Source organism: Hemiscyllium ocellatum, chromosome 23 (assembly GCF_020745735.1).
Source record: "Hemiscyllium ocellatum isolate sHemOce1 chromosome 23, sHemOce1.pat.X.cur, whole genome shotgun sequence".
NCBI lineage: Eukaryota > Metazoa > Chordata > Chondrichthyes > Orectolobiformes > Hemiscylliidae > Hemiscyllium > Hemiscyllium ocellatum.
In genome coordinates this window covers 24,125,117-24,153,031 of record NC_083423.1, presented here as the reverse complement: position 1 = coordinate 24,153,031, position 27,915 = coordinate 24,125,117, and the positions used below count along the sequence as shown (strand labels likewise).

The 27,915-nt window shown below is 41.5% G+C and overlaps 1 protein-coding gene across 5 annotated transcripts in view; it reads right to left on the bottom strand.

Annotated features, from left to right (window-relative positions):
* Positions 1-27,915, bottom strand: part of sbf1 (SET binding factor 1) — a 168,578-nt gene that overhangs the window by 34,628 nt on the left and 106,035 nt on the right. For 3 of the 5 annotated variants that reach the window (XM_060842780.1, XM_060842781.1, XM_060842783.1), the window contains 19 exons: positions 24,955-25,068; positions 24,233-24,361; positions 22,822-22,920; positions 21,093-21,297; positions 20,815-20,927; positions 20,211-20,360; positions 19,397-19,465; positions 18,633-18,791; positions 17,345-17,604; positions 16,596-16,768; positions 15,621-15,694; positions 15,163-15,358; positions 14,302-14,429; positions 13,444-13,619; positions 12,011-12,147; positions 11,088-11,292; positions 6,544-6,740; positions 4,419-4,553; positions 3,655-3,750 (listed from right to left, as the gene is read on the bottom strand). In XM_060842780.1, coding sequence (XP_060698763.1) covers positions 3,655-3,750; positions 4,419-4,553; positions 6,544-6,740; positions 11,088-11,292; positions 12,011-12,147; positions 13,444-13,619; positions 14,302-14,429; positions 15,163-15,358; positions 15,621-15,694; positions 16,596-16,768; positions 17,345-17,604; positions 18,633-18,791; positions 19,397-19,465; positions 20,211-20,360; positions 20,815-20,927; positions 21,093-21,297; positions 22,822-22,920; positions 24,233-24,361; positions 24,955-25,068 — 2,815 coding nt within the window. The remainder of the gene's footprint in view (positions 1-3,654; positions 3,751-4,418; positions 4,554-6,543; positions 6,741-11,087; positions 11,293-12,010; positions 12,148-13,443; positions 13,620-14,301; positions 14,430-15,162; positions 15,359-15,620; positions 15,695-16,595; positions 16,769-17,344; positions 17,605-18,632; positions 18,792-19,396; positions 19,466-20,210; positions 20,361-20,814; positions 20,928-21,092; positions 21,298-22,821; positions 22,921-24,232; positions 24,362-24,954; positions 25,069-27,915) is intronic. The other 2 variants (XM_060842782.1, XM_060842784.1) reach the window with 1 other exon arrangement.

Sequence of the window (27,915 nt, the reverse complement as noted above, 5' to 3'; positions counted from 1 at the left end):
CATGGAATTCCCATGGACAAGAAGGAACACAGAAAATGTAGGCATCAAAAAACAGATATTTTGCATGGCCAAGATTTCACGAAAACATAGCGCAGTTCTGTAAACCAGCCTAGGTTGGAGGAAAACGTCAAAAGGTTATAAAATGACACCTTTGATGTCCATGCCAGTTTTAGAAGAATCATTGAATTAAATATTAGTAGAGTGAGTAGGACCATTACCAAAAATAAAAGCAGAATATCAATATATCCTTACAATACGGATATGAAAATCAGTTTTCCAGAAGCTATTCTTTTGAGGATAATTACAACTAGGCTGCTAGTGGAAACGTTACTGTAGTTTTTTTTAAGCTCAAAACAGACTACTAATTGAGATACAATCTAATCAGGATTCTAACTTGTTAGCTGAAGTTTTCTAAAAGATTAACAGATTGGGTAGAAAACAAATGTGTATCATGTACAGACAGAGGGAGCTTTGGTGAGATCCCAACAGCCACTCAAACCCATGATTAAGGTGTACTGTCATGAATGCTGACTGAGTTAGGGCAAAGAATGGGGTGCTTTACTATTTGCTACCAGAGATTCCTCAAATGAATCTTCTGGATTTAGTCAATTTTTAAATTTTTTTAGAAAGCAATTTATCTGATAAACATTCTTAGGAAAATGAATCAGTTATATCACAAACATTCTGAAAATGTGTTATCATAGGGAAGAGAATAAGGAGGAACTGTTGTGTTTGGTAAGAAACCTGGAAAATGACAAACAATAAGAGTGAGCTAAAAAGAGGTACACATTTCTCAAACCAACCCTCCTACAGTTTGATTGGCTAACAGCAATTTTGAGACTGGTAGACATTGTTCTTGAATTTAGAGATAGGAGAATGAGAGAATCTTGTAAGACATTGTGGAAGTATACAGTAATTGTAGAGATATACTTGGATGATATGGACTTGAAAGAGTCAGGATGTATAGAACAGCATCCTCACTGGCTGAGCCTTGGAAAACAGACTCAGGTTGAAACAGATTCAGAACATGGTGAACTTGATTGAACCAAGTTGAAGCAGCTGGAATTCACTGATAATGTTAGTTTCTAAACTGGAGAGATCAGATGGACTCTGTACAAGTTATTGAAACATAAAATGTCACACAGATAGATTCCATGCTGGAAGCCTACATTAATAGAAATGACTGAGGCAGTGCCAATCCTAAGAGTGTTATTAAAGGTGCATTGGCAAGAGCCAATAACATCAAGTGATAAAGAAAGACTCAAGTTTGTTACATCATTCAGTGATGCCATTCGGCTTAAAGAATGCCGTAGCCATAGAGGTTTATGAACCAAGTCATTTCTGATTTTCTAACTGCACAATGTATCTGAATGATATATAGTAGCACATGGGTACAGCATGTAAAACATGTAGAATACCTATTTAAGAAGTTATAGTTGGGTGCAGTAGTATTAAATTTAGCCAAAAGTAAATTTGGATAAACAAGAGTAACTGATTCAGGACACTTTGCAGGAAAGGGACAAGTAGAAAAGGGAAGGCAATATCTCTAATAGAATGTCCTGTTTTTAAAGTCATACAATCAGCTGCCTGGCACCCTGAAACCCACCACAGGCTGCTGGCCTGGCACCTTGAAACCCACCACAGGCTGCTGGCCTGGCACCTTGAAAGCCATTACATTCTAGCACAAGGCACACCAAAACTTTCAAATGACTGGTCCAGGGCAATTGAACAAAACTGCAACCAAGCACAGGATACAGGGCACGCTGAAACCCACTCAATCAGAAACTGAGCACAGTGAAACCCACTACAGTCTGAGACTGAGCAGACTGAAGAATCACTACAGTTTGGTCCAAAGCACAGTGAATCCTATTAGCCTGGTACCACGCACACTGAAAACTGACTACAGCGTGTTAGCAGAACACTGACACTCAGATGTACAAAGTACAGTAACACTAATTACCATCCAATACATACCATTCATATGCCTATCAATATTTCTCAAATTTATTAATGTGTTTGAAGAGGTACATAGTTACCCATCACATTCCAGTATTGTATCACAGTGCATGGGTTTAATAAACTATTTCCCAGGGATTTAAAGGTATCACAATTATTCCCAATCTATACAGGATAGCCCCAAAAGAATTGTGCTGATTAAGACTTTTGCTAAAATCTTACCAATCAGTTAACTTGTAAGGCTCATAGCAGAATGCCAGTGGTCAGACAGCATTAAGGAAAACCAGAAGAACATGCATTTGCCAAAGGGTGAAATTCATGTCACAAGAGAAATGTTCTGTACCATGGATTGGATTTTTTGTTTTTGGCTTTCATCACAATGAATAGAGCGACCTAGCACGAAGTTTTACACAGAGTATGTGGATATCCTGATATAACTGTAAATTTTATGCAGCAACTTCATAAGGGAATGAACACCAGAGTCACAAATGGAAGGACAAAGTGTCCAGCACATTCAGAGCAGAAATGATAGGAATTAAGAGTTCAGTTCATACTTAGAGACATATAAAACTAATCAAAAGAGAGAAAAATAAAACTAGAATTATGGCCAGAAGAGTTTTATTTTTCATCACTGGTCAATGAAATTAAGCATTCCAATTCACCAAACAAATGTAAATTTCATTCTCCTCTCAGGCCTTTGGACATGAGTAGTAATGCTCAATGTTTGCATAGCAATCAAAACATCTAAACCACCTAACGTAGTACCATCATTGATATATTTGGTTTTTACTTCTGAACCAGAGCTCTGAAATGCAAAGAAGATACACATGTCAGTGGTATTGCAAGTCGCAAACTTAGACAAACTCCAATCGTCAAAGGATAGTCTTGTAACATAGGCCAGTATCAAAGTAAGCACTTTATATAATTGCTACAGTGATGGTTAAGGCTCGACTCAAGGCAGGCACCAGTACAACATTGTTATAAAACACCCAATCTTTCTGCACTCAAGGGTATGCTTGAAACAGGGGCAAAGAATTTCTGGCAAAAGCCCTTCATCAGTCGTAATGAAGGGCTTTTGCCCGAAACGTCGGTTTTCCTGCTCCTCAGATGCTGCCTGACCTGCTGTGCTTTTCCAGCACCACTCTAATCTAGACTCTGATTTCCAGCATCTGCAGTCCTCACTTTTGCCTACAAAGTATTTCTGCACATGGTGGTTTCTACAGAGGCTGATGTCGACTTGCTGAACCAGGCACAACCAATAGAAGAATTGGGGGATGGGATAAAGCAATCTTTCCATTTCCTTTCTTCTGGTATAGCACAGTAGGTGCAGTTACAATGAGCTTAAGGGTTTCCTTCCGTGCGTTAAATCACATGATTACATTCCATTATGTTCCCCAGTTAAAAATTCTGTTGTCCCATCACTCAGGTCTCCATTAGAGTCCCACGCTCTTTTGTGCAGTGGTCTGTCTGGCAAATGAACACAGGGCATCTGTTTGATTAGGCACAAAGCAGCACAAGTATAAGCACTGATAGTTCAGTCCAGCAGTTCCACTCACCCATTCTCCCACTGGAAAGAAATTTAAATAAAAGATATGGTTCAGAAATAATGAGTTTTGAAGGGAAAAGATCTTAAAGATAAATCACAAAGTTGCTCGTATTGATTGTATCCATGCCATAGCAGTTCAGACTGATCCTCACCTCCACGACTGAAAGTGTTCGGTATTTCTTCCTTTCCACCCATCACCTGTTTCATCAGCACACCAATCTTTGGTTGCCTTTGCTTATCAGACGAGTCTACAGAATATAACAGGATACAGGTCATGCAAAGGTTCCCCGAATATAACAGACCATGGAACGTTATGACATTGGGAGAAGAACAGAAAGAAATTTCAAGATGCAACAGAGCTCAGAGCAGCAAATAGATAAAATGCAGATCAGCAGAGGGGGAGCTGGCTGACAACAGACCAGAAAAGATTAACCTACTTCCTAAGTGTCACCCTTCAAGCTGAGGAGCATGAAATAAACAATATATTAAAATTCCACTCGGTTCCTCTGATGGTACTCAATTCTCCAATGGTAGCTTAACCAAGAGATTTATACAATTGCTGTTGTACTCTATGCCTTTCGATGATAAAACTAAAGCCTCAGTTTACTTTTTCAAGGGCAAAGTGTTTACTTTACTTTTAAATATTTAAAGAACAAGAGGTATGGCCACAAGGTGAGTAAGAGAATTCTTGGCCATGGTCAGGATCAAAGGGCACAAAGCACGCAATTCAAAAGCTTCACCAAAATTAGAAACTGTTTAATAAGGTAAAATTACCAGTGCTGCATCGGTACTCTAAAAGTGACTTGCTACTCACCACAGAATTGGGTATCCTTTAACTCAAGGCCCACCAGGTACAAATACAGACTTCAGATCTTTGATTACTTGGTAAGAAAAATCTCTCAAACACACAACAAACCTGAGCTGTTCATGTGAGACGTGAATCCGCCCAGAGTGTTGCGACCACCTGTGTCTGCATAATGTGGCATGGAGTTTATGACTGCCTGGAAATACTTTTCTTGTGCTAAACTGGAGGAGTCTGAATGAGAAGGATCTGAAACAGAAAAATATATTTTTTGGTAAAAGTTCCTTAATTACAGAGGAATAGCAGCAGTTAACAGATTTGAATCATAGCTGCAATACTCAAATACCAACCAAATGACAAAATCACAAATCAAAACTATCAGACCACACCATCTCAACCCTAAACGACCTAATGTAGTAACATTCCACGGTCAGTTATATTCAGGGAACCTTTGCTTGACCCATATCCTGTTACATTCTGTTAACTCGTCTGATAAGCAACGGCAACCAAAGACTGGTGTGATGTAACAGGTGATGGATGGATTGGTTCACTATATCACCAATCTTGGCATCCATGATGTGGCTTTATATCATCCAAGACTAAACAGACTAAAGACTGGCATCTTATCCAATTTCCAAACACCTATTCCTTTCATTGCCACAATCGCACTTCCCACAGTCTGCAATGCTAACCACCACACACTTAACATACACATCTTCAGTGCCTATATCTGCCTGTAATCTGTAATACTCAGATTCTAGTTTACAATATCCAGTTTCACTGGGCCACTTCGGATAATACCTGCAGTTTATAATATTCACACTCCCTTTGTCCACACATTAACACACTTCACTCCCACTGTTTACAGCCATTTAGTGCTTGTCATAGAGTCATGCAAGTTTACAGCATGGAAACAGGCCCTTTGGCCCAACTTGTCTATGCTGCCCAGTTATCACAATTAAACTAGTCCCACTTGCATGCATTTGGTTTATATTCCTCCATACCTATCCCAAATATACACCTGTCTAAATGTTTACTCAAGGACAAAATTGTACTCGTTTCCACCATTATCTCTGGAAGCCCATTTCAGAGGCATACCATCCATCTTCTGCATGAAACAACAAATCCTCTGGATCCTTTGGTATCTCTTCTCTCTCACCTTAAACCTACAATCTCTAGTTTCAGATTCCCCTACAATGGGGAAAAGTTGTTGGCTATCTACCTTATCTATGCCTTTCATGATTTTATAGACATCCTGTAGTATAGAGAAACAAGTTCCATTCTGTCCAGTCTCTCTTTATAACTCAAACCTTCGAGTTCAGATAGACTCCTAGTAATTTGTTTTCTGCACTCTTTCTATTTAATAATATGTTTTCTACAGTAGGGTGACCAGAACTCTACGCAGTACTCCAAACGTCTTGTACAGCTGCAAAAAACTGTCCCAATTCCTATACTCAACTCTGTGACCAATTAAAGCAAGGATGCCGAAAGCCCTTGTCACCACCTGAGACTCCATCTTCAATGAGCTATGAACCTGTACCCCAGGTCTTTTGATCTATAACACTCGCTAGGGGCCTACCATTGACTGTGCAAGCCCTGCTCTGATTTGACCTACCAAAATGAAACACCTCACATTTATCCAAATTAAACTCCATCTGCCATTACTCAACAACCTGGCCCAGCTGATCAAGATCTCACTATATTCCCAAATAACCTTCACTGTCCATTATACCAGCAATCTGTGCATCCATGATGTGGCAGTGCCGATGTTGGACTAAGGTGGACAAGGTCAGAAGTCAGACAACGCCAGGTTATAGTCCAATAGATTTATTCAAAATCTGCTAATCTTGGTATCATCAGCAAACTTACTAACCATACTTCCTAAATTCTCATTAAAATCATTTCTATAAATGAGGAATAGCAGTGAACCCAGCACACATACCCACGCCACATCACTGGTCACAGGTCTGCAGTTTGAAAAACCACCCTCAACCACCACCTACTGTCTTCTACCTTCAAGCCAATTTTGCATCCAATTAGCTGGCTCTCCCTAGATCCCATGCTTGTAAAAGGACTCACTAAAATCTGTGTAGACAATGTCTATCACACTACCCTCATCTACTTTCTTGGTTACCCCTTCAGTTTGTATCGCTCCCACAAATAATACTAGCTCAATACATCTAACACCAGGGTTTGTAATGCTGAATTTCCCCTCTCACACTGATATACTGGTTAGTACCTGCAGCTGGCGCATTCTGGGACTTGAAAATGCCAACGACACTCTTCCCAAGCAGCCCAGCTGATCGCAGTAGCACAGCCTTTGTGCGTGAGTTCCGCCAACAGACAACAGGGAAGCGATTCTGTCTGTAACACCGTGAGATGCGCTGCATTAAACTGTCCTGTATGGTCTGGGGGATAATTAGGAGGCTGGGGTAACTGTAATGAGAAAATACAAAGCCAATGATAAAAGCATTCTGCTGGCACCTCAACAGCCTGTGCCTTGTCACACATATTAATGCTATTATTGAGACATTGCTTTCAGGTTCAGCAACTTCCCACTTCTTCATACTGGGCCACAGATTTACTTGGTGCATACAACTCTGTTTATGAGTGAATGCTGTGTTAATTACAGATAACTTAATGACTAATACTATGATAGTAACAGAATCCATATGTATTGAGACAAAGAATAGAGGAGGATCCGCCTAATAATGGAAGAAGAATACATAGGCAATACCATTAAATGATACAAGACAGAACAAACAAGGGACATTTCAAGTATGAGGTAAATTGGCAATAAGAATTAATAGAGAAAGAAAACAGAATGAGAGGACCAGAATAGAACAGTGTGGAAACAGGCCATTTGGCCCATCAAGTCCACACTGACCCTCCAAAGAGCATCTCATCCAGACCAACACCTTTCAACCTATCCTTGTAACCCTGCAATTCCCAAGGTTAACTCACCTAGCCTGCACATCCCTGGACACCATGGGTAATCCAACTAACCTGCGCATTTGCGGACTGTGGGAGGAAACCCACGTGGAGAATGTGCAAACTTCACACAGTCGCCAGAAGGTGGAATCTAACCCAGGTCCGTGGTGCTGTGAGGCAGCAGTGCTAACCACAGCCATTATGCCATCCATGCCGACTAGGAAAATATTTTAAACACAGATGGAAAAGCCATAGGAAATATTTAAAAATGCATTGGATTTCTAAAGATAGATGTATGAAGAGATTCAAGGGAAAATTGTGCGTACAAACTAGAACAGTAAATATATTCTACAGATACAAACAGAAGAAAACGCAAGACAAATATAAGAACACAAAGGGTTGCGCAAGAGAAACTGAGAATATTAATACAGGATCAAATAATTACTGCACCACTATACTTATGTGGAAGGTAAGGTGGTAATAAGATTAGAAGAAATTACAAAAGGTACAACAACATTTAGGATTGGAGACAGAGATAACTGATAAACCGATCAAAAATAGGGACCCTGATCTGAATGGATTGCATCACTGCATGTTGAGGGTTAGGAAAAAGACCCCAGAGAAACAATGACATGCTTATAAAAATTCCTGGAAAATTTAACAGTTTTAGGGGCAAGTAGACAGCCATTAAAATTTCTATATTTAAAATGTTCGTCCTCAAAAGGAACCTGAGTGTATCCAGGAAACTATAATCCAGTTAACTTCACTGGTAGGAAAGATAGGAGGACTTTAATAGACAAAAACACAGAAAACAAAAATGCAACCGTACTAAGTACAAATTATATAAGAATTTTTAGAACAAAGAAAATGGAGATAATGTAGCTGATATAAATTTACAATTTCAGGAGGCTTTCAATAAAAGGTACTGCGTAGCAGATTGCTGTAACAGCAAGCAGGTTAGGGTTAAGTCACAGAATAGATAGCATGGTGACTGTAAAGCAGAAACAAAGAATTTGAAAATAGCTACTCATTCCAATGGCATTATGATGTCACAATCCTGTGCTCAATGCTCTGACCAATGAAGGCAAACATGTTAAATGGCTTCTTCACTCACCTGTCTACTTCTGATGCCACTTTCAAGGAACTATGTTCCTGCACCCCCTAGCTCTCTGTGTTTGACAACACTCCTCTAGAGTCCTATGCTTAAGTGTGCCCTGGTTTGTCTTTAAAAAATGCCAATACCTCACATTTATCTTCATTAAACTCAATTAAATTAAATTTCATTAAATTCCTTGAACCACTGCCCAGTTGTTCAAGATCCAGCTGTACACCTAGAAAACTTTTTTCATTGTCCACCATTTTTGGTGTTATCTGCACACTTATTAACCATATCCCTGATATTCTCATCCAAACTGTTGATATAAAATGACAAACAACTGTGGACCCAGCACCGATCTTTGCGGCACTCCGCTGGTCACAGGCCTCTATGAACACCCTCTGTCACCTACTATCAAGCCAATTTTATACCCATTTGGCTAGCTCTGCCTGGATTCCATGCGATTTAAACTTACTAACCAGTCTACCATGCGGAACCTGGTCAAAGGCTTTGCTAAAGCCCATGTAGACAATGTCTGACACTCTGCCTTCATTTTCCTTGATAGTCACTTCTTCAAAATCCTCAATCAAATTTGTGAGACACAGTTTCCCACGCATAAAACCATATTGACTATCCATAATCAATCTTTGTCTTTCCAAATGTGTGTCGATCCCGTCTCTCAGAATACCCTCCAACAACTTGCCCACCACTGACATTAAGCTCACCAGTCGATAGTCCCCTGGCTTTTCTTTGCTGCTTTTCTTAAATAACGGCACAATACTTGCCACCTTCCAGTTTTCCAGCATCTCACCTGTGGCTATCAATGATACAAATATCTCCACTAGGGTTCCTGCAAGTTCTTCCCTAACTTCCCATAATATTATGGGACACATTTGATTAGGTCACAGTGATTTTTCTAACTTTATGCATTTTAAGACCTCCAGCTCCTTCTCTTCTGCAACATGTATTTTTGTTCAAGACGTCACTATTTATTTCCCCAAGTTCCTAGCTTCCATATCTTTCTCCACAATAAATATAATTATGAAATATTCGTTTAGGATCTCACCCATTTCCAGTGGTTCCACATATAGACTGCCCTGCTGGTCTTCAAGGGGCCCTATTCTCTCCCTAGTTACTCTTTTGCCTTTAATATACTTGTAGAATCTTTGGATTCTTTTTTAGTAAATGCTTTATTCACTACCCTGTTAACTCCACTTTGAAGAAACTATTCACCTGCACCTCTCGGTGTCTTTGCTTGATCAGACCCTACCGTTACCATTGCTACCAAAATGCAACACCTCACATTTGTCTAACTTAAACTCCATCTATCACTCTTCAGCCCATCAGTCAATCTGATCAAGATCCTGCTCTACTCCAAAATAATCTTACTTACTGTCCAACATGTGACCTATTTTTGTGTCGTCCTCAGACTTAATAACCGTGCCTTCTATATTCACATGCAAGTTGAAAAGCAGTGGATATAGAACACATTCTTGTGGCACACCATTGTTCACAGATATCTTAGAGCTCTGGATGCAGCAACATCACCACAAGCCACCAACAGTCCCATAAACTTGTGTCTTGCTCCACTGTGGCATTAGACATTGTACAAAAATACACAAGCAAGGAAATAATCCAAGAGCCATCCCTCCAGTGTCCCAATTCTCCCAGAGCCCCTACACACACTAGTCTCAGAACTCTAAATAAATCTCAGCACTTTGCCTCAACTATGTTGTCATACTTTCCAGGAAATCAGGGAGTACAAAAATAATTCAAAGTGTTCTGGAAATAACTGGACTGAGAAATCCAGCAATACAGGTTGAAGTATGAAAAGAACCTGAAGACAGCTGCAAAATAGAATCAGAAAAATATGTTGAAAACAAAGTACAGAAGGGTTAACAAAAAGATAAAAACAAAAACAGTTGTCGCACTGAAAAAGACAATGCAGTAGTGGTGCAAATAGTTAGATATTTCATCAATTTCTCAATCTATCAAGATTCAACCATGCTGAAAAACAAACAAGGAGAAATGTCAGAAACTTAAGTACTATTTAGAAATGAACACAGTTTCAAATATTTTAAAATCACCAAGGGGTGTTGCTGAAGCTTCAGGTAGAATAGCTTCCTGGTTGTAACACCTTCTATCACAGAATTTGGAAGAAATTAGCAATTAGAAATAACTGAGTCTTGTACGGATGTTTCTCAGTCACTGGATTTGAGCCAATAAAGGACTGGCAAAAGCAAATGCAGTTTCATACCAAATGGATGTCAATCTTATTTCTCATGCTAGGATATGTTTTGGAGTATTTTGACATCAGATGAGGGAACATTGAAAAGCAACCATTAAACATTTCTGCATTGCACTGAAACAAGAACTACAGAGTCTAGGTAAAGGGTGAGAGGGGAAAGATTTAAATGGCACCGAAGGGGCAGCTTTTTTCATGCAAAGTGTGATGTGTATATGGAATGAGCTGCCAGAGAAAGTGGAGGAGGCTGGTACAATCTCAATATTCATAAAGCATCTCGCTGGGTATATGAATAGGCAGAGTTTAGAGGGATATGGGCCAAGTGTTGGCAAATGGGACTAGATTAGTTTATGATATCTGGTCAGCATGGACTGGTTGGATCCAAGAGTCTATTTCTGTGTTGTACATCTCTATGACTCTATTATTCATTCCAGGCAACTTAGAAATTGATTTGTCAAAATTATAATTCCTGAAAATGTCCAAACCTATTTGGGATTTTATGAAAACTCACCTCCTGCAAACACTGTACATGCGATTTACTGTAGTTATTCGGAATGGCTCATTCTTCGACCTGGTCAGACTATTACTCAATGTGCCCAAGCCCAGGCGCTGGTAGTCACGGCAACAAGCTCGCTCTACCATGTGGCTCATGGTAGATTTATCTGATCTAATGGTGGTAGAAAGTGTCAGTGCACTCTGCTCCAGCTCCTCTGAAACTACAAGCAGAAAGAGTGTCAGGAGTGTCTGAAATCAGTGAGGGAGCAGATGAGTAGCATCAATACAGATACATGGAGCACTGTAGCACCAACATGTAGGATACATGGTGCATGCTACATGGTCTAGGTTGGCTCAAAGAATGCAGCATCGTCAGGAGGTCAGTGTCGTACTCCCTCCATATTGCCCCTCCTCTGACGAGGTGGAGCAACCTGGTGATTGAGACTTCCAAACAGTACAACACTCAAGCAAGAGACCTTTCCAACAGTCTACGCTTCCAGCAGCAGAGACTTCCCAACAGCTTAGTACTCCTGGTGTACTGCAAATCCAAAACTGCAATGCTCTCTTAGCACTGCAGCTCCAAACAAAGCAGCACTCTTGCAATACAGCTCCCCTTGACAATGCAGTGCTCCCTTAATGTACCTCCCCTGACACGCTCAGTGAAGCCCCTTTAGCAGTGAAACACTTACTTGGCCTTTCCCACCTCTCTACCCCCATCATTGATTGTGCAACATTCTGTTCCTAAAAAGAGCAGTGCATTATCAGCCTATGTCTTCAGCAGTTTACTCGTCTTCAAACAATCCCTCCAACACCTTACCATCTTCTCAGTATTGCACAGTACAGAATGTAGAACTTATGCGATGAGAAGCATCTTCACTCTCCACCAAAACACTATACATATTTCCTAAAATCTGCACCCAGTACAAACTGACTACATACCAGAGATTTGGTCCAGGCTGTCACCATGTGGGGGAGTGGTTCGCTGGTCCCAGGTCGGAGGTGTATATTTCTTTCTGGTCACATACTGTCGTCCAATTGTTTTCTTTGCATTCTTCATTATATTTTTTGACATGGTTCTGAACAATCAGAAAAACTTTTAACTTACAAGGTTGGATTTCTCCTGATTTTTGGTATTCAATTAACTGAAAATAATCTACAAATAGCAACGGTCTGATTCAAACTTTGAGCATGTCTGACAGTCTCTGACCTTGCATGCTGTACCTAGTCAACACTGCTAGACCCAAGACAATGTACGCGCCAGGAATTATAGAGAGAGATTAATTAACAAATATTACTGCTTCAGAAACCTGAAAAAAAAACACCTTAAGTTTCAAAACATAACAAGCATGGGAAAGTGCAGAGTCAGGTCTTGAACAGTATACTGGCCCTGCACCATGGAGTCTAAGCCCTTTCCTTTGGGCTCAGGACCCTCTCCTGTAATGACACTGAGAGGTGTATTTAAATGCTTTTAGCCAATTAAATGTACATGTATTATCCCATGGATAAACTAAGAATGGGAATTGTAAACTAGAGATCTTTTAGAATCAAGTATCAAATAGGTCAGTGAGCACAGAGATATTGGGCAGAAGACAGTTTTTGGATGAACAAAGGTTGAGGAAGAATGGAAATCAGAGCATAAGAATAGTTGTTTGAAGATAATAAGGTATTAGCAGATGAACTACAGAGCACACGAATGAGCCAAATGCAAGAGGACAAAAAGTGGGTGGGGACATGACAGTTGAAGGAGAACAAGGAGCGGGAAGCAGCTTTTGTGATGGTGGTGGTGGTGGTGGTGGTGGGGGGGGGAAGAGAGAGAGAGAGAGGTGGAAGGGGCCAACTGTGCTTGGTGATGTGGAAGAGGCAATGACAGAGACTGGCAGCAGGAGAAGGTAGATCAAAGGCATGACATCGGAGGTTTGGAGGAGTTTATTTAGGAGCCAATAGAGACATTTTTGGGTAGATGCGGCTGTTACAGAGGTGTTACCAGTACAGGCTTTTTTTTTGGGTGGGTGTTGCCAACACAGAGGTTTTGGGAATAAAGAATAATACATTAAATTACTGGACTCCAAGTTTGAGTTGAATTACACACCCGTGCTCAGCTGTAGGACAGAAGGTGCGGGTTTTTCTCTATCCATGCTAAATACCACTCATCCTCACATGCCACCACAGGCAGGAACCCTGTTAGCAGGGGCTTGTCTGTGTCATGGAATGCTGAGCAAATGATGAGCTCTTCAATCTTTAGATGTCAATAATGTGAAATAAGAGCTGGTTATGATTTGGCAGCAGATCATATCAAAGCACATAGCACTGTTACTGAAAGCTACCCCTGTAGAGTTGGGCTCAACTATTTATAAATGCTTTCTCAAGCTCACCTCAGTGATGGATTCTTCTCCTTTTGTTTCGGCTCTACAATTTGCTTAAGTGACTGACCCACAGTGAACGCAAAGGTGCTATGTACATACTGTGGGTACCTCAACTTATGGATGTGTTTCCGAAATAATTCCACCATTTCAGATGCCACCTCTACATCAAAAGCAATCTTTATCAACTGTTGAGGCACAAAAAGGAACAGGTCTTGAAATGAGAAACACATCGAAGGCAGAGGACGCCCCAGTAAAGATACCTCTCATACAAATTACCGTTATGGTTTGAAAACATGTACAGTGAAGTGGTGGGATGGAATCCATTTATTTTGCTAAGTAGGTAAATTGTCTTTTGCCCTGATTGCACCTCCAGCAAAACAATTATCTTTACAAAATATTGATTTCCTCTTAAACTGGTATCCTTGCTAATCGTCTTGACTGAAAGACAAAAAGACTAAAGGCTTTAATAAAGTGTGTATTTTCAGCAATACTAAGTTAAATTTATGTTTGTGATCTATGTAGTAGTCAGGCTAGAAAAAGCCCGTACATGCCTCCCATAACACCTCAGACCTCCTAATCTATGGATACAGACTCGAAAGTGTGATGCTGGAAAGGCACAGTAGGTCAGGCAGTGCCCGAGGAGCAGTAGAATCAAGGTTTCGAAGATTCCTGATGAAGGATTTATGCCCGAAAAGTCAATTCTCGGATGCTGCCTGACCTGCTGTGCTTTTCCAGCATGATATTCTTGATTCTGATCTCCAGCATCTGCAGTCCTCACTTTCTACCTATGGACATAGACCGTCAAGCAGATTCATCAGGTCAATAAGAGATCAGAGTGAGCATTGTTCAATGTTCCTCGAGTCTTACCTGAAAAGTGGAAGAACGCAACTGGAGTTTATCCTGGAAATCTTGGCCAGTGCGTGATGGCAGGTTAATCTTCTTCTCTTTGGTGAAAGACGCAACAGGGAACGAACGAATCACAGTTTGTTCCCCAGCTAACAACATGAAAAGAAAAAAAAACCTCAAAAATCCAGGGCCTCCTCACACTAAGGAGAAAAACACAGGCACCTTCACATTATGTCTTTGCTCAGATTCCAGCTTGTAACTCTCTCCCAGAGAGAGTATTCTTTATTCTATATATAAAGGAGAGGTGGTGGTACAGTGGGAATGTCACTTGACAAGTAAAATCCAAGCTAATTTTCTAGCGATATGGGATAAACCCTACCAAGGCAGATGGTGAAGTTAGGATTCAATAAAATCTGGAATTAAAATGATGACCACTTTCAATTGTTGTAAGTCCCCATTTTCACCAAAGCCCTTTAGGGAAGGAAATCTGTCAACCTTACCAGGTTTGGCTCACATATGTCTCCAGGTCCACAGTAATGTGACTGACCCTTACCTGCCCTCTGGGCAATTAGGGATAACCAATAAATGCTGGCATAGCCAATGGTGTCCACATCTCATGAACAAATTTTTAAAATGTAACCCGCTCACCCCCACCACTAAAATCTGAATTAAATAGCAGCCTGTAACCACTCCTAAGTCTCTGTTATTTGACAAATAAATCTGCCCCATCTTCCCTAGAAATGCACAACTAGATTTCAATCAGTAGCTCACTCCTGAATATCCATCATCTTGCATATGAATCACCCTAACCTCTAAATTAGAACCTGGTCTATAATGTCTCACAATTGACTAGGTGTGACAGGCCTGTTTCGAATTTCTTACCTAGTGTTTCCTGGGGGACGCCTTTGAAGATGATGCGGTAGGTGGTCAGGAAAATGGCACCTTCTGCTGGAAGGATGGGAGGACCTCCCAGAGAACCACTTATTGATTCCTCTCGTCCATCTGGCATCAAGCACACTCGCAGTCCTTCCATTACCAGTTCTTCTCCAATCAGCAGTGTGGGGCGCAGAAGTTTAGGCTAAAGTCAGAACCAAATTATAGTGCACAAGGATTCATTAATGACCAAAGAAACTTAATTGGAGGCATACAAACAAGTTACTTCTACAGCTGTCAGATTGAGCCTTGACAATCAATCCCATATCATTTTCAGGCACATCATTTACAGAAACATTCCAACCTTCTGTTAAATTCTGAAATGGAGGTGGAACAATTGGTTATGAACTCTCCTAAATATAGAACCTTGAATAATTGGTATAATTGTTGACAGTCAGACAGTTCACCTTCTGAATAGGGGGCAGGCGCTTGCTTTCTCGATGAACAGCATCCAATGTCTCAAGGTGCATCTGCACAATGTCTGTAAAAGGAGAAACATAAAAACACAGTGAAACAAAGTTCAAAATAAACAACGAAACTCAGGTAGCATATACAATATGGCAGATATGGAGACCAATTCCACTCTGACAGCAAAAATAAATTGCTGGACAAACACAGGTTTGGCAGCATTTGTGGAGATAAAATTAACTTAACATTGATTCCAGTGACCAGTCTTCAGAATCCACTGATTGACAAGTCTAAAACAGGGTGCATGGATAGCAGATTTAGGATGGACAGCAGGACACACTTGTATATTATGATCCTGGCTGATAATGCTGGACATGTCAGATTCCAGAGTGAAACCTAGCTTGATAGGCTATAAGTTTAATTTTAGCAATTTGGTTGCTGTGGTGGTCAATCATTGAACATATTTACATGACGCTGCTCATGTAGTTTTAAAAGGACAGATTCCACAAAAGAAGCAAAACAAAAACCCATTTACTTCTATCCTAGAAACAGTTTAGTTGGACAGCTGGTTTGTTTTACAAATTGATGCCAACACGCAGAATCAATTCCTACGCTGGCTGAGGTTATCATGAAGAGGTTACCTCCTTCTCAACCTCTGTTCTCACTTGAGGTATGGTGACCCTCAAGTTAAATTATCACCAGCCGTCTCTCTCTACAGCGCTCTTGGACTATGGTGTCTGCACTACTGAAATCTATCAACACAATTACATTAAACCCTGCCAAGGGGAGTAAAGTATTGGTTCGGTTCAAAATAAATTCCCCTTTACTCTGTTCCATTGCCACTGGATAGATGCACTTCACTGTCAGACAGGGCCAATGAAAGCTTTAGGGGCACAACTGCACAGCATTTATGACCCTGAACGCCTACCATACTGAGATGGGAGAATAACCGAAGCTAGGAGATCTCAGTTCACCTGGTAAATTGGCGTGAAGTGCTTTCAAGTGATCATTACTGACACCGCTCTCTGTACAAACTTTATCCACAAATCTGTTGATGAATCGAACCACTGAATTGGCCACATCAGATGTGTCTGCATCCTCAAATCCACTTTCAGTATCATAGCTTTCAGCCACACTGCCTGCAATACTGTAAAATGGAGAAGGTCAATCAGGGCACAGCATGAAGTTCCACTATAGTATGATCAGAAATTACATTAGAGGAACAAATCACTAAATACAAGCTAATGCAATTCACAAAGGTAACAGACCACTTGGAAAATCTGTAGTATTGCAGATTAATTTTCCCTTTTAACAAGTGTTTCAATACAATTTCATATTGGGTTTTGATTTCCACTCTATCTTCATTAGCTGGTAAACTCAATCTGCGAGTACTACAAACGAAAGTTGGAATATCACTGACTGACTACTAGAACAGGCTCAAGATTCACTGTCCGAGTGACAGCTAGTACGGACTGAAGGTTTTTCGCCTTCAGTGACTATTAACACAGGCTGAGAATTATTGTGAGCGTGAAAGTTAACATAGACTAGTGCTTCACTGTCTGGAAGTGACCTCTAACAGTAGAATTTCACCATGTCTGACAGTGCCCATGATCACAGACTGCAGTTTCACAACATCTGAGTGATCGTTGACACAAGCTGGAGTTTCACTGTCTAACAGCAACCATTAAGAAACAATGAAAAACTGAGTGATTTAGGTCCTGACCTGTTTGTTACAAAGCTGTTGCTCACACTCTCCAAGTCTCCAACAGCTGTACTGCGGAGCAAACGATTCTTGCTTGTATCAAGTGGCAAGAGCAGGTAAGTGAGGCGATTTCCATAATGAATGGCCTGACTGTACACTATGCTCTCCTCTTTATCAATCAGTTCTTGCTGCTTCTCTTTGCTACGAGTTGGCCACATGCGTAATTGTTCTGCTGCTACTTCCAATGCTGAGCTCTGCTGCTTTTTGACATGGTCATAACCCTTTAAAACAAAACAATGGGCAGAATGCTTGCAGCACCAATTTGTGAAACTTAACAAGAAATGACATACCACACAGTTAAGCAACTACATACCTACTTCCCTGCTATTAACATCTTTCCTATCGTGTTTATAGTTCACTTAGATTGACTGCTCTATTCAGTGTGTCGAACACATTACTTGAAGTCAGTTGTTTTGCTTTTATGTTAGTCATCCATGGGATGTGGGGTGCGTTGGTATGGCCTGTATTTGCTATTCTTCCCTAATTCCCTCGGGAAGGTGAAGGCAAGATACCTTCTTGAATCAATGCAGACTATTTAGTGTAGGTGCATCCATAGTCCTGTTATAGAAAGAATTCCAGGATTTTGATCCAAGAGTACAAGAATGTTTCCAAGTCAGGATTATAATTGGTTTCAAGGGGAATTTGCAAGTGGTGGTATTTTCACATAATGGCTAGCCCTGTCCTTCTAGGTTATTGTGACCAAAGATTTTGAAGGTCTGTCTGAAAAGCCTCTGTGATTTCTACAAAGGATTCTGTAGATTGCAACAGAGCGTGTGCCAAGTGTTGGTGTGGAGGGAATGAATGTTTGTGGATGTGATACCAATCAAGCCGGCTACTTTGCCCTGGATAGAGTCAAGCTTCATGTCCACTGTTAGAAATGCATTTAACCATGCAACTCCTGGCTTGTTCCTTTGTATATGGTAGACAGGCCTTGGGGGATCGGGTGATGAGTTACACACTACAGAATTTCTAGCTTCAGACTTGCTCTTACAGCCATAGTATTTATGTGGTTAGTCCAGTACAGTTTCTAGTCAACGATAAACCAGAGTATGTTGATAGCCAATGATTAAAACTAAATAACGATGAGCTTTTGAAGAGGAATAGAGTACAAAACTAAGGAGATAATAGAACCTCTGTCAAAAACCTATTTAGGCCATATTTAGAATAGAGGGCCTGGTGATAAGTAAAGAGGGAATGTTAACTTCTGATTCTCTGCCAGGCACTAAGATCAGGCCAGGGCATTACTTACTGATTCCAAAGGATGGTCACCATCAACTTCCAAGTATAATGCTCGGATATGGTTCTGTACATCGCTGTAAAACATGGCCTCCCAGAATTGGAGATTGGTCCATACCAAGTGTTCTTGTACACAGCTGTAAGCGAACTGTGTGACACCAGATCCCAACTTCTGCAAACATTGAGGTTATCTGTTTAAAGATAATGGCTAACTTCCAGGTATGTGCTAATATCAACATATGCCCTCAAATCTACAATCAATACCAAAAAACAACATGAATTTATAGGTTTAACAGAATAACCAAACGGCACCATACTTTGTTTCTAGAAATATAAACAAAACTGCAGATGACTACTGTCAGCAAATCAAAACAGATTTTTGCCCCATCTGGAATTTGCATACTAGTCTGCTACCACGAAAGTGTGCATCAATCTCCCGATATTGTCTTGTATACACGTTGTTTGCAAGTGCTGCTTTTGTTTGCAGGGTCTGTCTGCATTGCCATACGTATAGATGAGCACCTCTGGCCATCTGTGTAGCGCCTGTGTGTCACCCTGTCTTAATTGTTTCAATTCAATGACTTTCCATTAACTGTTTCTCTCACCTACACTGCCAAACCTGCTGAATATTTCTATAACTTTTATGTTTGAGATGCAGTTGTGAGTGAGCCTCCCTGAACTATCTGTTCTGAACACTTGTACAGGTTGCCTTCAGCTATCCTGTGTTCATGTCACAGATGATCCCGTGCTGCTGTGTATTCTTTTGAATGCACTTACTCTGCAGAAGGCGGTAACTAGTGGAAGTAGAGCTGCAGCAACTATGTGCTCATCCATTGGTGTACAATCCTGTAACAATAAAATTATTTCAGTGACTGTATTTTTGACACATGAACCCCATCTCATCAACCTCCCCAACATCTCTATGTCTGACCTTTCTCCTCCCTGCTACAGAGGGAATCAGGTCAGGTAGCGTTTGCAATGGAGCAGTGCTATCGGGGGATGGGAGACACAGAAGGCAACAGAAAATGAGAGAGAGATAACATTAACTGGTGAGCTGCAGAATTGGATCTGATCGTGATTTTCAAATGCAACTTGAATAAATGCTATATATAAGCATTAACATAACTATAAGACAAAAAATAGGAACAGTAGTGGGTCATTCAGCCCCTTAAGCATGCTCTGTCATTTCACAGGATCATGGTTGATCAACCTTTCTCAAATCCATTTTCCTGTTCTTTCTCCAGAACCCTCGATAGACCTGGTAATCAAAAATCTATCTCAGTCTTAAATATAAACAAGTCCCATAGCTCTCTGAGGCAAGATATTCCAAAGACACTCAATCTCAGGAAAAGAAGTTCTTCCTCATCTTAGTCTTGATTTGGTGACCTTTGAGACTCAAAGCAGACTTCAGGTGGAGGGGTTTTTAGAGGAATGAGGGGGGTCCAATTGGGGGAGGGGGCTGATGCTGTCAAACACAAACACAAGGAGTGGAAAGGCAAGCAAAACCGAGAGAAGTGAAGAGAATCCATGGTCAGCTGGAAGAGCTGAAACCAGCCAGATATCCTTTTGGAAATAAGTTTCAATAGCATACCTGCAGAGCACAGTTCATCATCCGGACAACATAATCGAACTGTTGATGATCAAGGACAGCTCGATTTTGCAGAACGTGTGAATTCAGCTCCTCAGTGAGGCATTGGCGAGCAGCACGTCCTTTCAGGGCTCTTAACACAGCAGGAAGCAACTGTGCAGGGACAACAGATTTGTAAATATTCCAAAAAATATTTTTGACTAAACCTGAACATTAAGCAACTTTTCTCAGTTGTAGAGGCACAGTTGCCTCACCAAGGTTTTGCAGTATGAACACTCCTCAGATAACCTCATTTTTCACCATCAAAACAGCAGTATTGCCACTGCACAGATCTGTCTGCACTCTCACATCAAACATGCTCTGCATGTGTTAGATACAGAATAAGATTTCCTCTATAGTCTTTTTAACATACTTTAACACAAATCTTACAGAACACCTTGTACTTCAGTATGTAATCTTCCCAACGATCTCATCAGCTGTTTTGCAGTCTGTGCAATTGAATGGCAGTGCTTGTTCGTCAGTACCAATTTCATTAGCAACTAAGAATCATTAAAGTTCACAACACTGGCATTCAACAAGCTAACACACAATTAAATAACAAGCTTACCTTTTTTGCTTCTAACATTTTGTTTTCAAATATGTAGGTTATGCAATTCCTGACAACCTCTAACCTTCGAGCACTGTTGGCAAGAATGATACCATTTTGATCAATCGTCGTAGCTTTAAAAAAGGAAGATTATTTAAGGAATTGTTCAGTCAAATGAGCTACTATCAATATTCACTCCATCTTTAGCACAGACCAATATTGTGCTCCTTGTGTTTAAATAAATACACATAACCAACTCCATCTTTCCAGCACAGAGTTGACCTTCATCGTAAACTCACCACTTGGAGGTCCCATTGGCACCATGCATTTCATCTCAGCTTTAACTGCAGGTGGGGCGTTCTTCAGTTTGGCAGTGGCCTGGTCAATGATCCACTGCACAGTTCCCTCATCCAGGTGAGGGAAGGCACTCTGTTGCACCCGTAAATGGGAGCCCTCCTTTGGTTTTTGTATTTTGTGCATAGCAACTGCAGGATAAGGGTTCTCCTGTTAGAAGGGCAGAATTGAAATGATTACCTAAGAATATTTTAATTGACATAATTTACAGTTACTACTCTTGTCATCACTTACTGAACTGGAGAGGGGAGGAAGGGCCAGGATGGAGGGGTTGTGTAAGGAGTGGACCTAAAAAAGGTTTCAAAGAGCAAGTCAGCACCACTGTTCATTTGTGTCTTCAGCTGCTATTCAATCTCCTGCTTTGGATTGTCCCTTCCCCTCATCCCATCAGCAGCCAATGCTCAGTTACAGAGCCCTACACAAAACACCAATGTTGTGTTGGATTTTTAAAAAAATTAAAATGTGTTCCTCTCATGAAATCTTGAAAACCCTGACTTAGAAATTCAAAATTCTTCAAGTGAAAATTTGTCAAGCTCTTCCTGCATCAATAGATAAATGGTTTCATGGCTGAAAACACATTTTATTTTCCTGCATTTTTGACTGTGGACTGAAATTGAAAAAGAATGATTTTAAAAATCAAGAATTGTTGAAAGACTACACTTTTGAAAAGCAAGAAATGTGACTGTAAGTGCAGTTTACACTGCTGTGTTCAAGCAACTTGGGAAAAGTTTGCATATGAGCTAGAGCCAAGAAGTGTGTACAAATAGAGCTTTGGCTGACATGCAGCTGATTGATACCTGGTTATTAATCCATGGACCAATGACAAAGGCATTCTGCCTGCCAGCCAACAGTTTTGCGATAGGCTGTTCAGCTACATGGGAACCAACGGACATGAGCACGTTAGGGAGTCACCATTGGATCTCCACAAAGTCAGAAGCTGTTGTTTTTCACTACAGTACAAACTACCTTAAGACTGAAGAAAGCCAGCTTATTTTTTTTCCTTGGCAGTTGCTGTAATCTGTGGCTTTCAACCAATAAGACAGACTTCATCTTAAGTGTGAAGCAGCCACCCTACACCTTCTGCAAACCAGTAAATCAAGAAGCAGCATATCCAAACAAGCAAAAAGAATAACCTGTGAGACAGAGATAAATAAACTGCCTTTTTAGCCTTTCCCACCATTCACATTTTTTGCTGAGTGAGAGAGAAAGGGACAGTTTATAAATGGAGTTAATTTCAGCTAGTAGTTCAACATCGATGGTCAATAATTGTTCATCTGTAGTTAGAATCTATTTATTTGTAATATGTAGTCATTGTTAAGAACTGAAACCTGGTCCTTGCTTTCTGTCAACCTGAGTCCAAAAGTCAGGTAAATTGCAGGAATTTCCATCCTTCTTTAAAACATCTTTAACTTTTGCAACAATTTTGGAATAGCAGAGCTTTAATTCCAGCGTGCTATCTAAATGTGGTGCAACATGGCTAAAAATATGAAGTCAACTCCCCCACCACAAAAAAAATTAAGTTCCAATTTTAACGTAAAAAATCTACATCTATCAATTGCTGAAATCATCAAACCCCCATCAGCATACCCTTGGGAGCGTCGCCTGAGAGTGCACTGCAAGACATCAATATTGACAAGCTCTTATCAAAGCTATTCATTTAAATTAGGGACATACGTTCCGGTGAAGCTGTTCTGAAATTTCTTTCACATGTTTCAGAACTTTCTGTGGGTTTCCCTCCTCCAATCGTATTCTCTCAATTTCATTTGCTACTAACTGTAAACAGAAATAGAAAGTATCATCACCGTTCATCAATCAGGTCCTAATCATATATTATGCAAGTACAGTACTGTAATCAGAAAGATGTACGACTGACGCAAGAGGTTGCAACTGACCCAAGTTGCCTATCAGGGAGTTCCTAAGCTCCTCTCATACACCGACAAAAAGTGAGGCAATGCTAAGCTACAGAGATATAGCAGCATAGCAGTAATGTTACTTTACTAGCAATCCAGAGGCCCAGACTAATCCTATGGCATACACGTTCAAATTCCATCATGGGAACTGGTGCAATTTAAATGTAATTAATAAATCTGGAATCAAAAACTAGTCTAATAGCAAACATGAAACCATTGTCAATTGTTGTAAATACTCATCAGCTCACAGAAGTATTTTGGACAAGGAAATCCACTGTTCTTACCCAGTCTGGCATATACATGATTCATGGCTCTCATAACTGCCCTCTGAAATGGCTTAACAAGCACACAGTTCAAGGTCAGTCAGAAATGAGCACAAATGCTGGTCTTGTCATCGAGGTTAACACCCCATGAAAGAAGAAAGAAAAAAAAATTTCCATTTGTTGATGTGGGCGACCTTAAGGCAGCATTTTCATCTCATTTTATCTCAAGTGAGACTGGACTCTCTCACTCTAATGGGATCACAACTCCCAAGGAAAGGGCCAAGCTGCATCATTCTTCCACACACCTAACTCAGTCAAGCACAGTTACCTACCAAAGGAAGGGCCAGTTGGGTCATCATCCCATACCTTAGTCATCTGTTCTTAAAGTCAGTGGTTGAGACCAAGGTGCAGTTCACACAATAATCTGCTCTTAGCTTCAAGTACAAAAATGTACAGAATGGAAAGAGTTAATGAAATCAGGACATTCCAGCAATCTGTGGTCCTCCAGGTGCTCAATAATGCAGATGTCAATGACTCTGTTTTACAATCCACATTCACAATCTTTATAATCCTGAGAATCACAGATCCTAAATTAGAGAAGCCCAATGATTACTCACCAAATTAAGACCTGTAGAGGATTCTAGAACTGGGGACAGTTTGAAGATAATGGGTGCTCCATGCAAGATGGAAATAAGAAGGAATTACTTGTCTCAGCACTGTAAATCTTTGTAATTTGCTAGCCCAGAGAGCAGTAAGACTGACAAACAGATTTTAAAACCTCATAAAAAAGTCAAGAATTAGAAGGGACAGGCAGGAAAAGAGGTCAGGCAATCATCAGGAAAGCCATGAACAACAGACTAGGATGGGAGGGAGCAAAATACTTATCGCTGCTACTATTGCATATGATCCTACCTCATCAAACAAGTCACATGGTCGATATGGTGAGCCTCTTTCTGATACAAAACGTGCAAAGGCCATTCCTTCAAGAACTCTGGTCAGAAAGTCATCATCTAGTAACCCTCGCCGGGCCAAGAAGGCCACCTGTACCAGTAAAGAACAATTCATGAGTCACAATCTCACTAAACATTAACAGTGCCTAATATGTCACTTCCAAATGTACTGTACAATTCGTGAAAATAGTAATTCCAAAATAATCACCATCATTACAAACTTCACGACCAATGACTTGTCATTCAATCAGACTCAGCAGTATATAGCTGACACTGTGCAGTTGCTGCAACCAGCATGCTTCCTGTACTGTGCAAACACCACAGCAGTACGCTTCCTTAAGTGTGTGGTCAGCCTTGCTGGTCCACATGATTTGCCCCAAGCTGGCATACTCTCTGCACTGAGTGCACCCAACTCCCTATACTACGCAATCATATCTTTGTTAAGCTCACTTCATGGCCCATGTGGCCGTTGTGTACCTTGTACTGTGTTAAGCATTCCAACCAGTACACTTCCTTACTGCGTGATCATCCTTGTCTATTGGATGTGCAGGCTGTACACTTGCGTTATTACTATTCCTGTTTGCACAAGTAAGACACTGAAAGGTATGGAATGTACAGTCTTATCTGCACATTCCATACTTTTCCACCATACACTTCTCGAGCCTCTGTATGTACCCATCATACCTTGTGAAAACGAATGACTGGCTCCGGATGGATGCGGATAATTTGCAGACACCACCGATAACCCTGAAACAGCTGTGCAAACAAGCGCAGAAAGACAGCACGGATCTCCTTATCCTGGCAAAGCACACAAAGTTAGCTGGAACTTTAACTACCAAGAACTAATTACAAGCAAGAGATCTTTACAGCTTTATTACAGTTAAAATTATAGCGACAGACCTTAAAAGATTATAACAATGCTAATGTGAGGCAAGAGCTAACCAACCATTCAAAAAAACGCTGCACATCGAGAAAGGACCATGCGTGGAGAATGGAGATCCCTCTGCCATAGAAGATCAAATAAACTCAAGAGAGAAAGAAAAATAGCTTGCATTTATATAGTAATTTTCAGGATGACAAGGAATCTCAAAATGCTTCACAGCCAATGAGCTGAGATTTGTTTCAAGTTGTGAAACTGGTATATTCTATTCTAAGGCCTATAATAGCAATTTCTAGACAAAGGCAGACCAAGTTTGCTTTTATTCTCTAGGTAGGCATGAACAGCAATAATACAACTGACGAATCATCACAATCAATTAATCTGTCAATTAACCTACAACAGACCTAGGTGAGAAACAAGGAAATCTTCAAGGAATGAAAAGCTTTCAGAAACAGAGGTGATGGAGATGGGGAGAAGAGAGGTGAAGTAAGGGGGGCAAATAAAGGGGGGGGGGGAAGAGTGAGGGCAATGGAAAGGGGGGGGGGAAGAGGAATGACAATGGAAGGGGAGAAAGGCAGGATGATGGAAGGGGGGGCAAAGACAAAGGTCAAAGATATGGAGAGGGAAAGAGGGCAACAGACGCGGGGGGAGGGAGGGAGGGCAACGGACGCGGGGGGAGGGAGGGAGGGCGACGGACGCGGGGGAAGGAGGGAGGGCGACGGACGCGGGGGGAGGGAGGGAGGGCGACGGACGCGGGGGAAGGAGGGAGGGCGACGGACGCGGGGGGAAGGAGGGAGGGCGACGGACGCGGGGGGAAGGAGGGAGGGCGCTGGAAGCAGGGAGGTGGGAGAAGAGGGAGGGCGGTGTAAGCGAGGGCTGAATAGGGGGGTCAATGGAAGCGGGGGAGAGAGAGGGAGGGCAATGGAAGCGAGGTTGAAGAGGGAGGGCGATGGAAACGAGGTTGAAAAGGAAGGCGATGGAAACGTGGTTGAAGAGGGAGGGCGATGGATGCGAGGTTGAAGAGGGAGGGCGATGGAAGCAGCGTTGAAGAGGGAGGGCGATGGAAGCGAGGGTGAAGAGGGAGGGCGATGGATGCGAGGTTGAAGAGGGAGGGCGATGGAAGCGAGGGTGAAGAGGGAGGGCGATGGATGCGAGGTTGAAGAGGGAGGGCGATGGAAGCAAGGTTGAAGAGGGAAGGCGATGGAAACGAGGTTGAAGAGGGAAGGCGATGGAAACGAGGTTGAAGAGGGAAGGCGATGGAAACGAGGTTGAAGAGGGAAGGCGATGGAAGCGAGGTTGAAGAGGGAAGGCGATGGAAGCGAGGTTGAAGAGGGAAGGCGATGGAAGCGGGGTTGAAGAGGGAAGGCGATGGAAGCGGGGTTGAAGAGGGAGGGCGATGGAAGCGAGGTTGAAGAGGGAGGGCGATGGAAGCGGGGTTGAAGAGGGAGGGCGATGGATGCGAGGTTGAAGAGGGAGGGCGATGGAAGCGGGCTTGAAGAGGGAGGGCGATGGATGCGAGGTTGAAGAGGGAGGGCGATGGAAGCGAGGGTGAAGAGGGAGGGCGATGGAAGCAAGGTTGAAGAGGGAAGGCGATGGAAACGAGGTTGAAGAGGGAGGGCGATGGAAGCGAGGGTGAAGAGGGAGGGCGATGGATGCGAGGTTGAAGAGGGAGGGCGATGGAAGCGGGGTTGAAGAGGGAAGGCGATGGAAGCGAGGTTGAAGAGGGAGGGGCAAGGGCTAAAGGAGGAGAGTGAAGAGTGAGGGCGATTAGAGGAAAGAGGGGAAAGTGGGAGAAGGGGAGACATTAAAAAAAAATGAGCGTAACAGTAACGTGGTATCCAGTATTGATTGTCATAAAAGCCCATCTGGGTAACTCAAAGAAATTTGCCATTCTCTCCCAACCTTCCAGACTCATACCTAGTGGCTGTCTCTAAATCAGTTTGGACAACTAGGATGGCAATAGTATTGCCCAGAATGTCCACATCTCATGAATGAATGACAAAAAAACTTTCACTCTTTCCTGACCATCCATTTTGACCTACAATGGCTCTCAATCTGGTGACACTTTGATTTAAAAACTCTCATCCTGTGATCAAGATACTGATCCCTTATTGATGCAATCTTTTTCAGCCCCTCAAGTTTGAGATTTCCCACCCCATTAATATGACTTCCGGAAAATGTACAATTTTCATTGTTCCAGTAATCACAGTCTTGTCAGGAATGATCTGGGCTATAGTCTCTGAAATTCCCTCTCAAGTATGTCCATCGCACCCTGTCCCATTTCTTTAACACACTCCATCAGGCCTACCTCCGAACAGATTTTCGCCATCTATTCAAATATCTCATTTGACTTTTTGTTGCCATTGCTCCTGTGAAGCAAGTTGGGTCATAGGACTATATTAAATGCAATTTACACGAGTTGCTGTTTGTAAATGGCAAAGCTTTAAAAGGAGAAAAACAAATTTAAGACATCAGTTAAGTAAATCTTTAAAATTTGTAAAAGTAGGGGATAAAGCCATGAAATAAAAGCATTGGGTTCCTATCTTTTACAAATAGAAGCAGAGGACAAAAGAGATAATACTTATCATTGGTGGACCCCAGTTAGAATAGTATGTACACTTCTGGTACTTTTAAGATACACACAAGGATGATATCAGGCATGAGAAGCTTTGGTTATGTGGAAAGAAAGATATTGGGATGCTTTGCTGGGTCTAAACCTGACTTATTGCAATGCAGGGAATTTATCAGGGCTTTGATAACAGTAA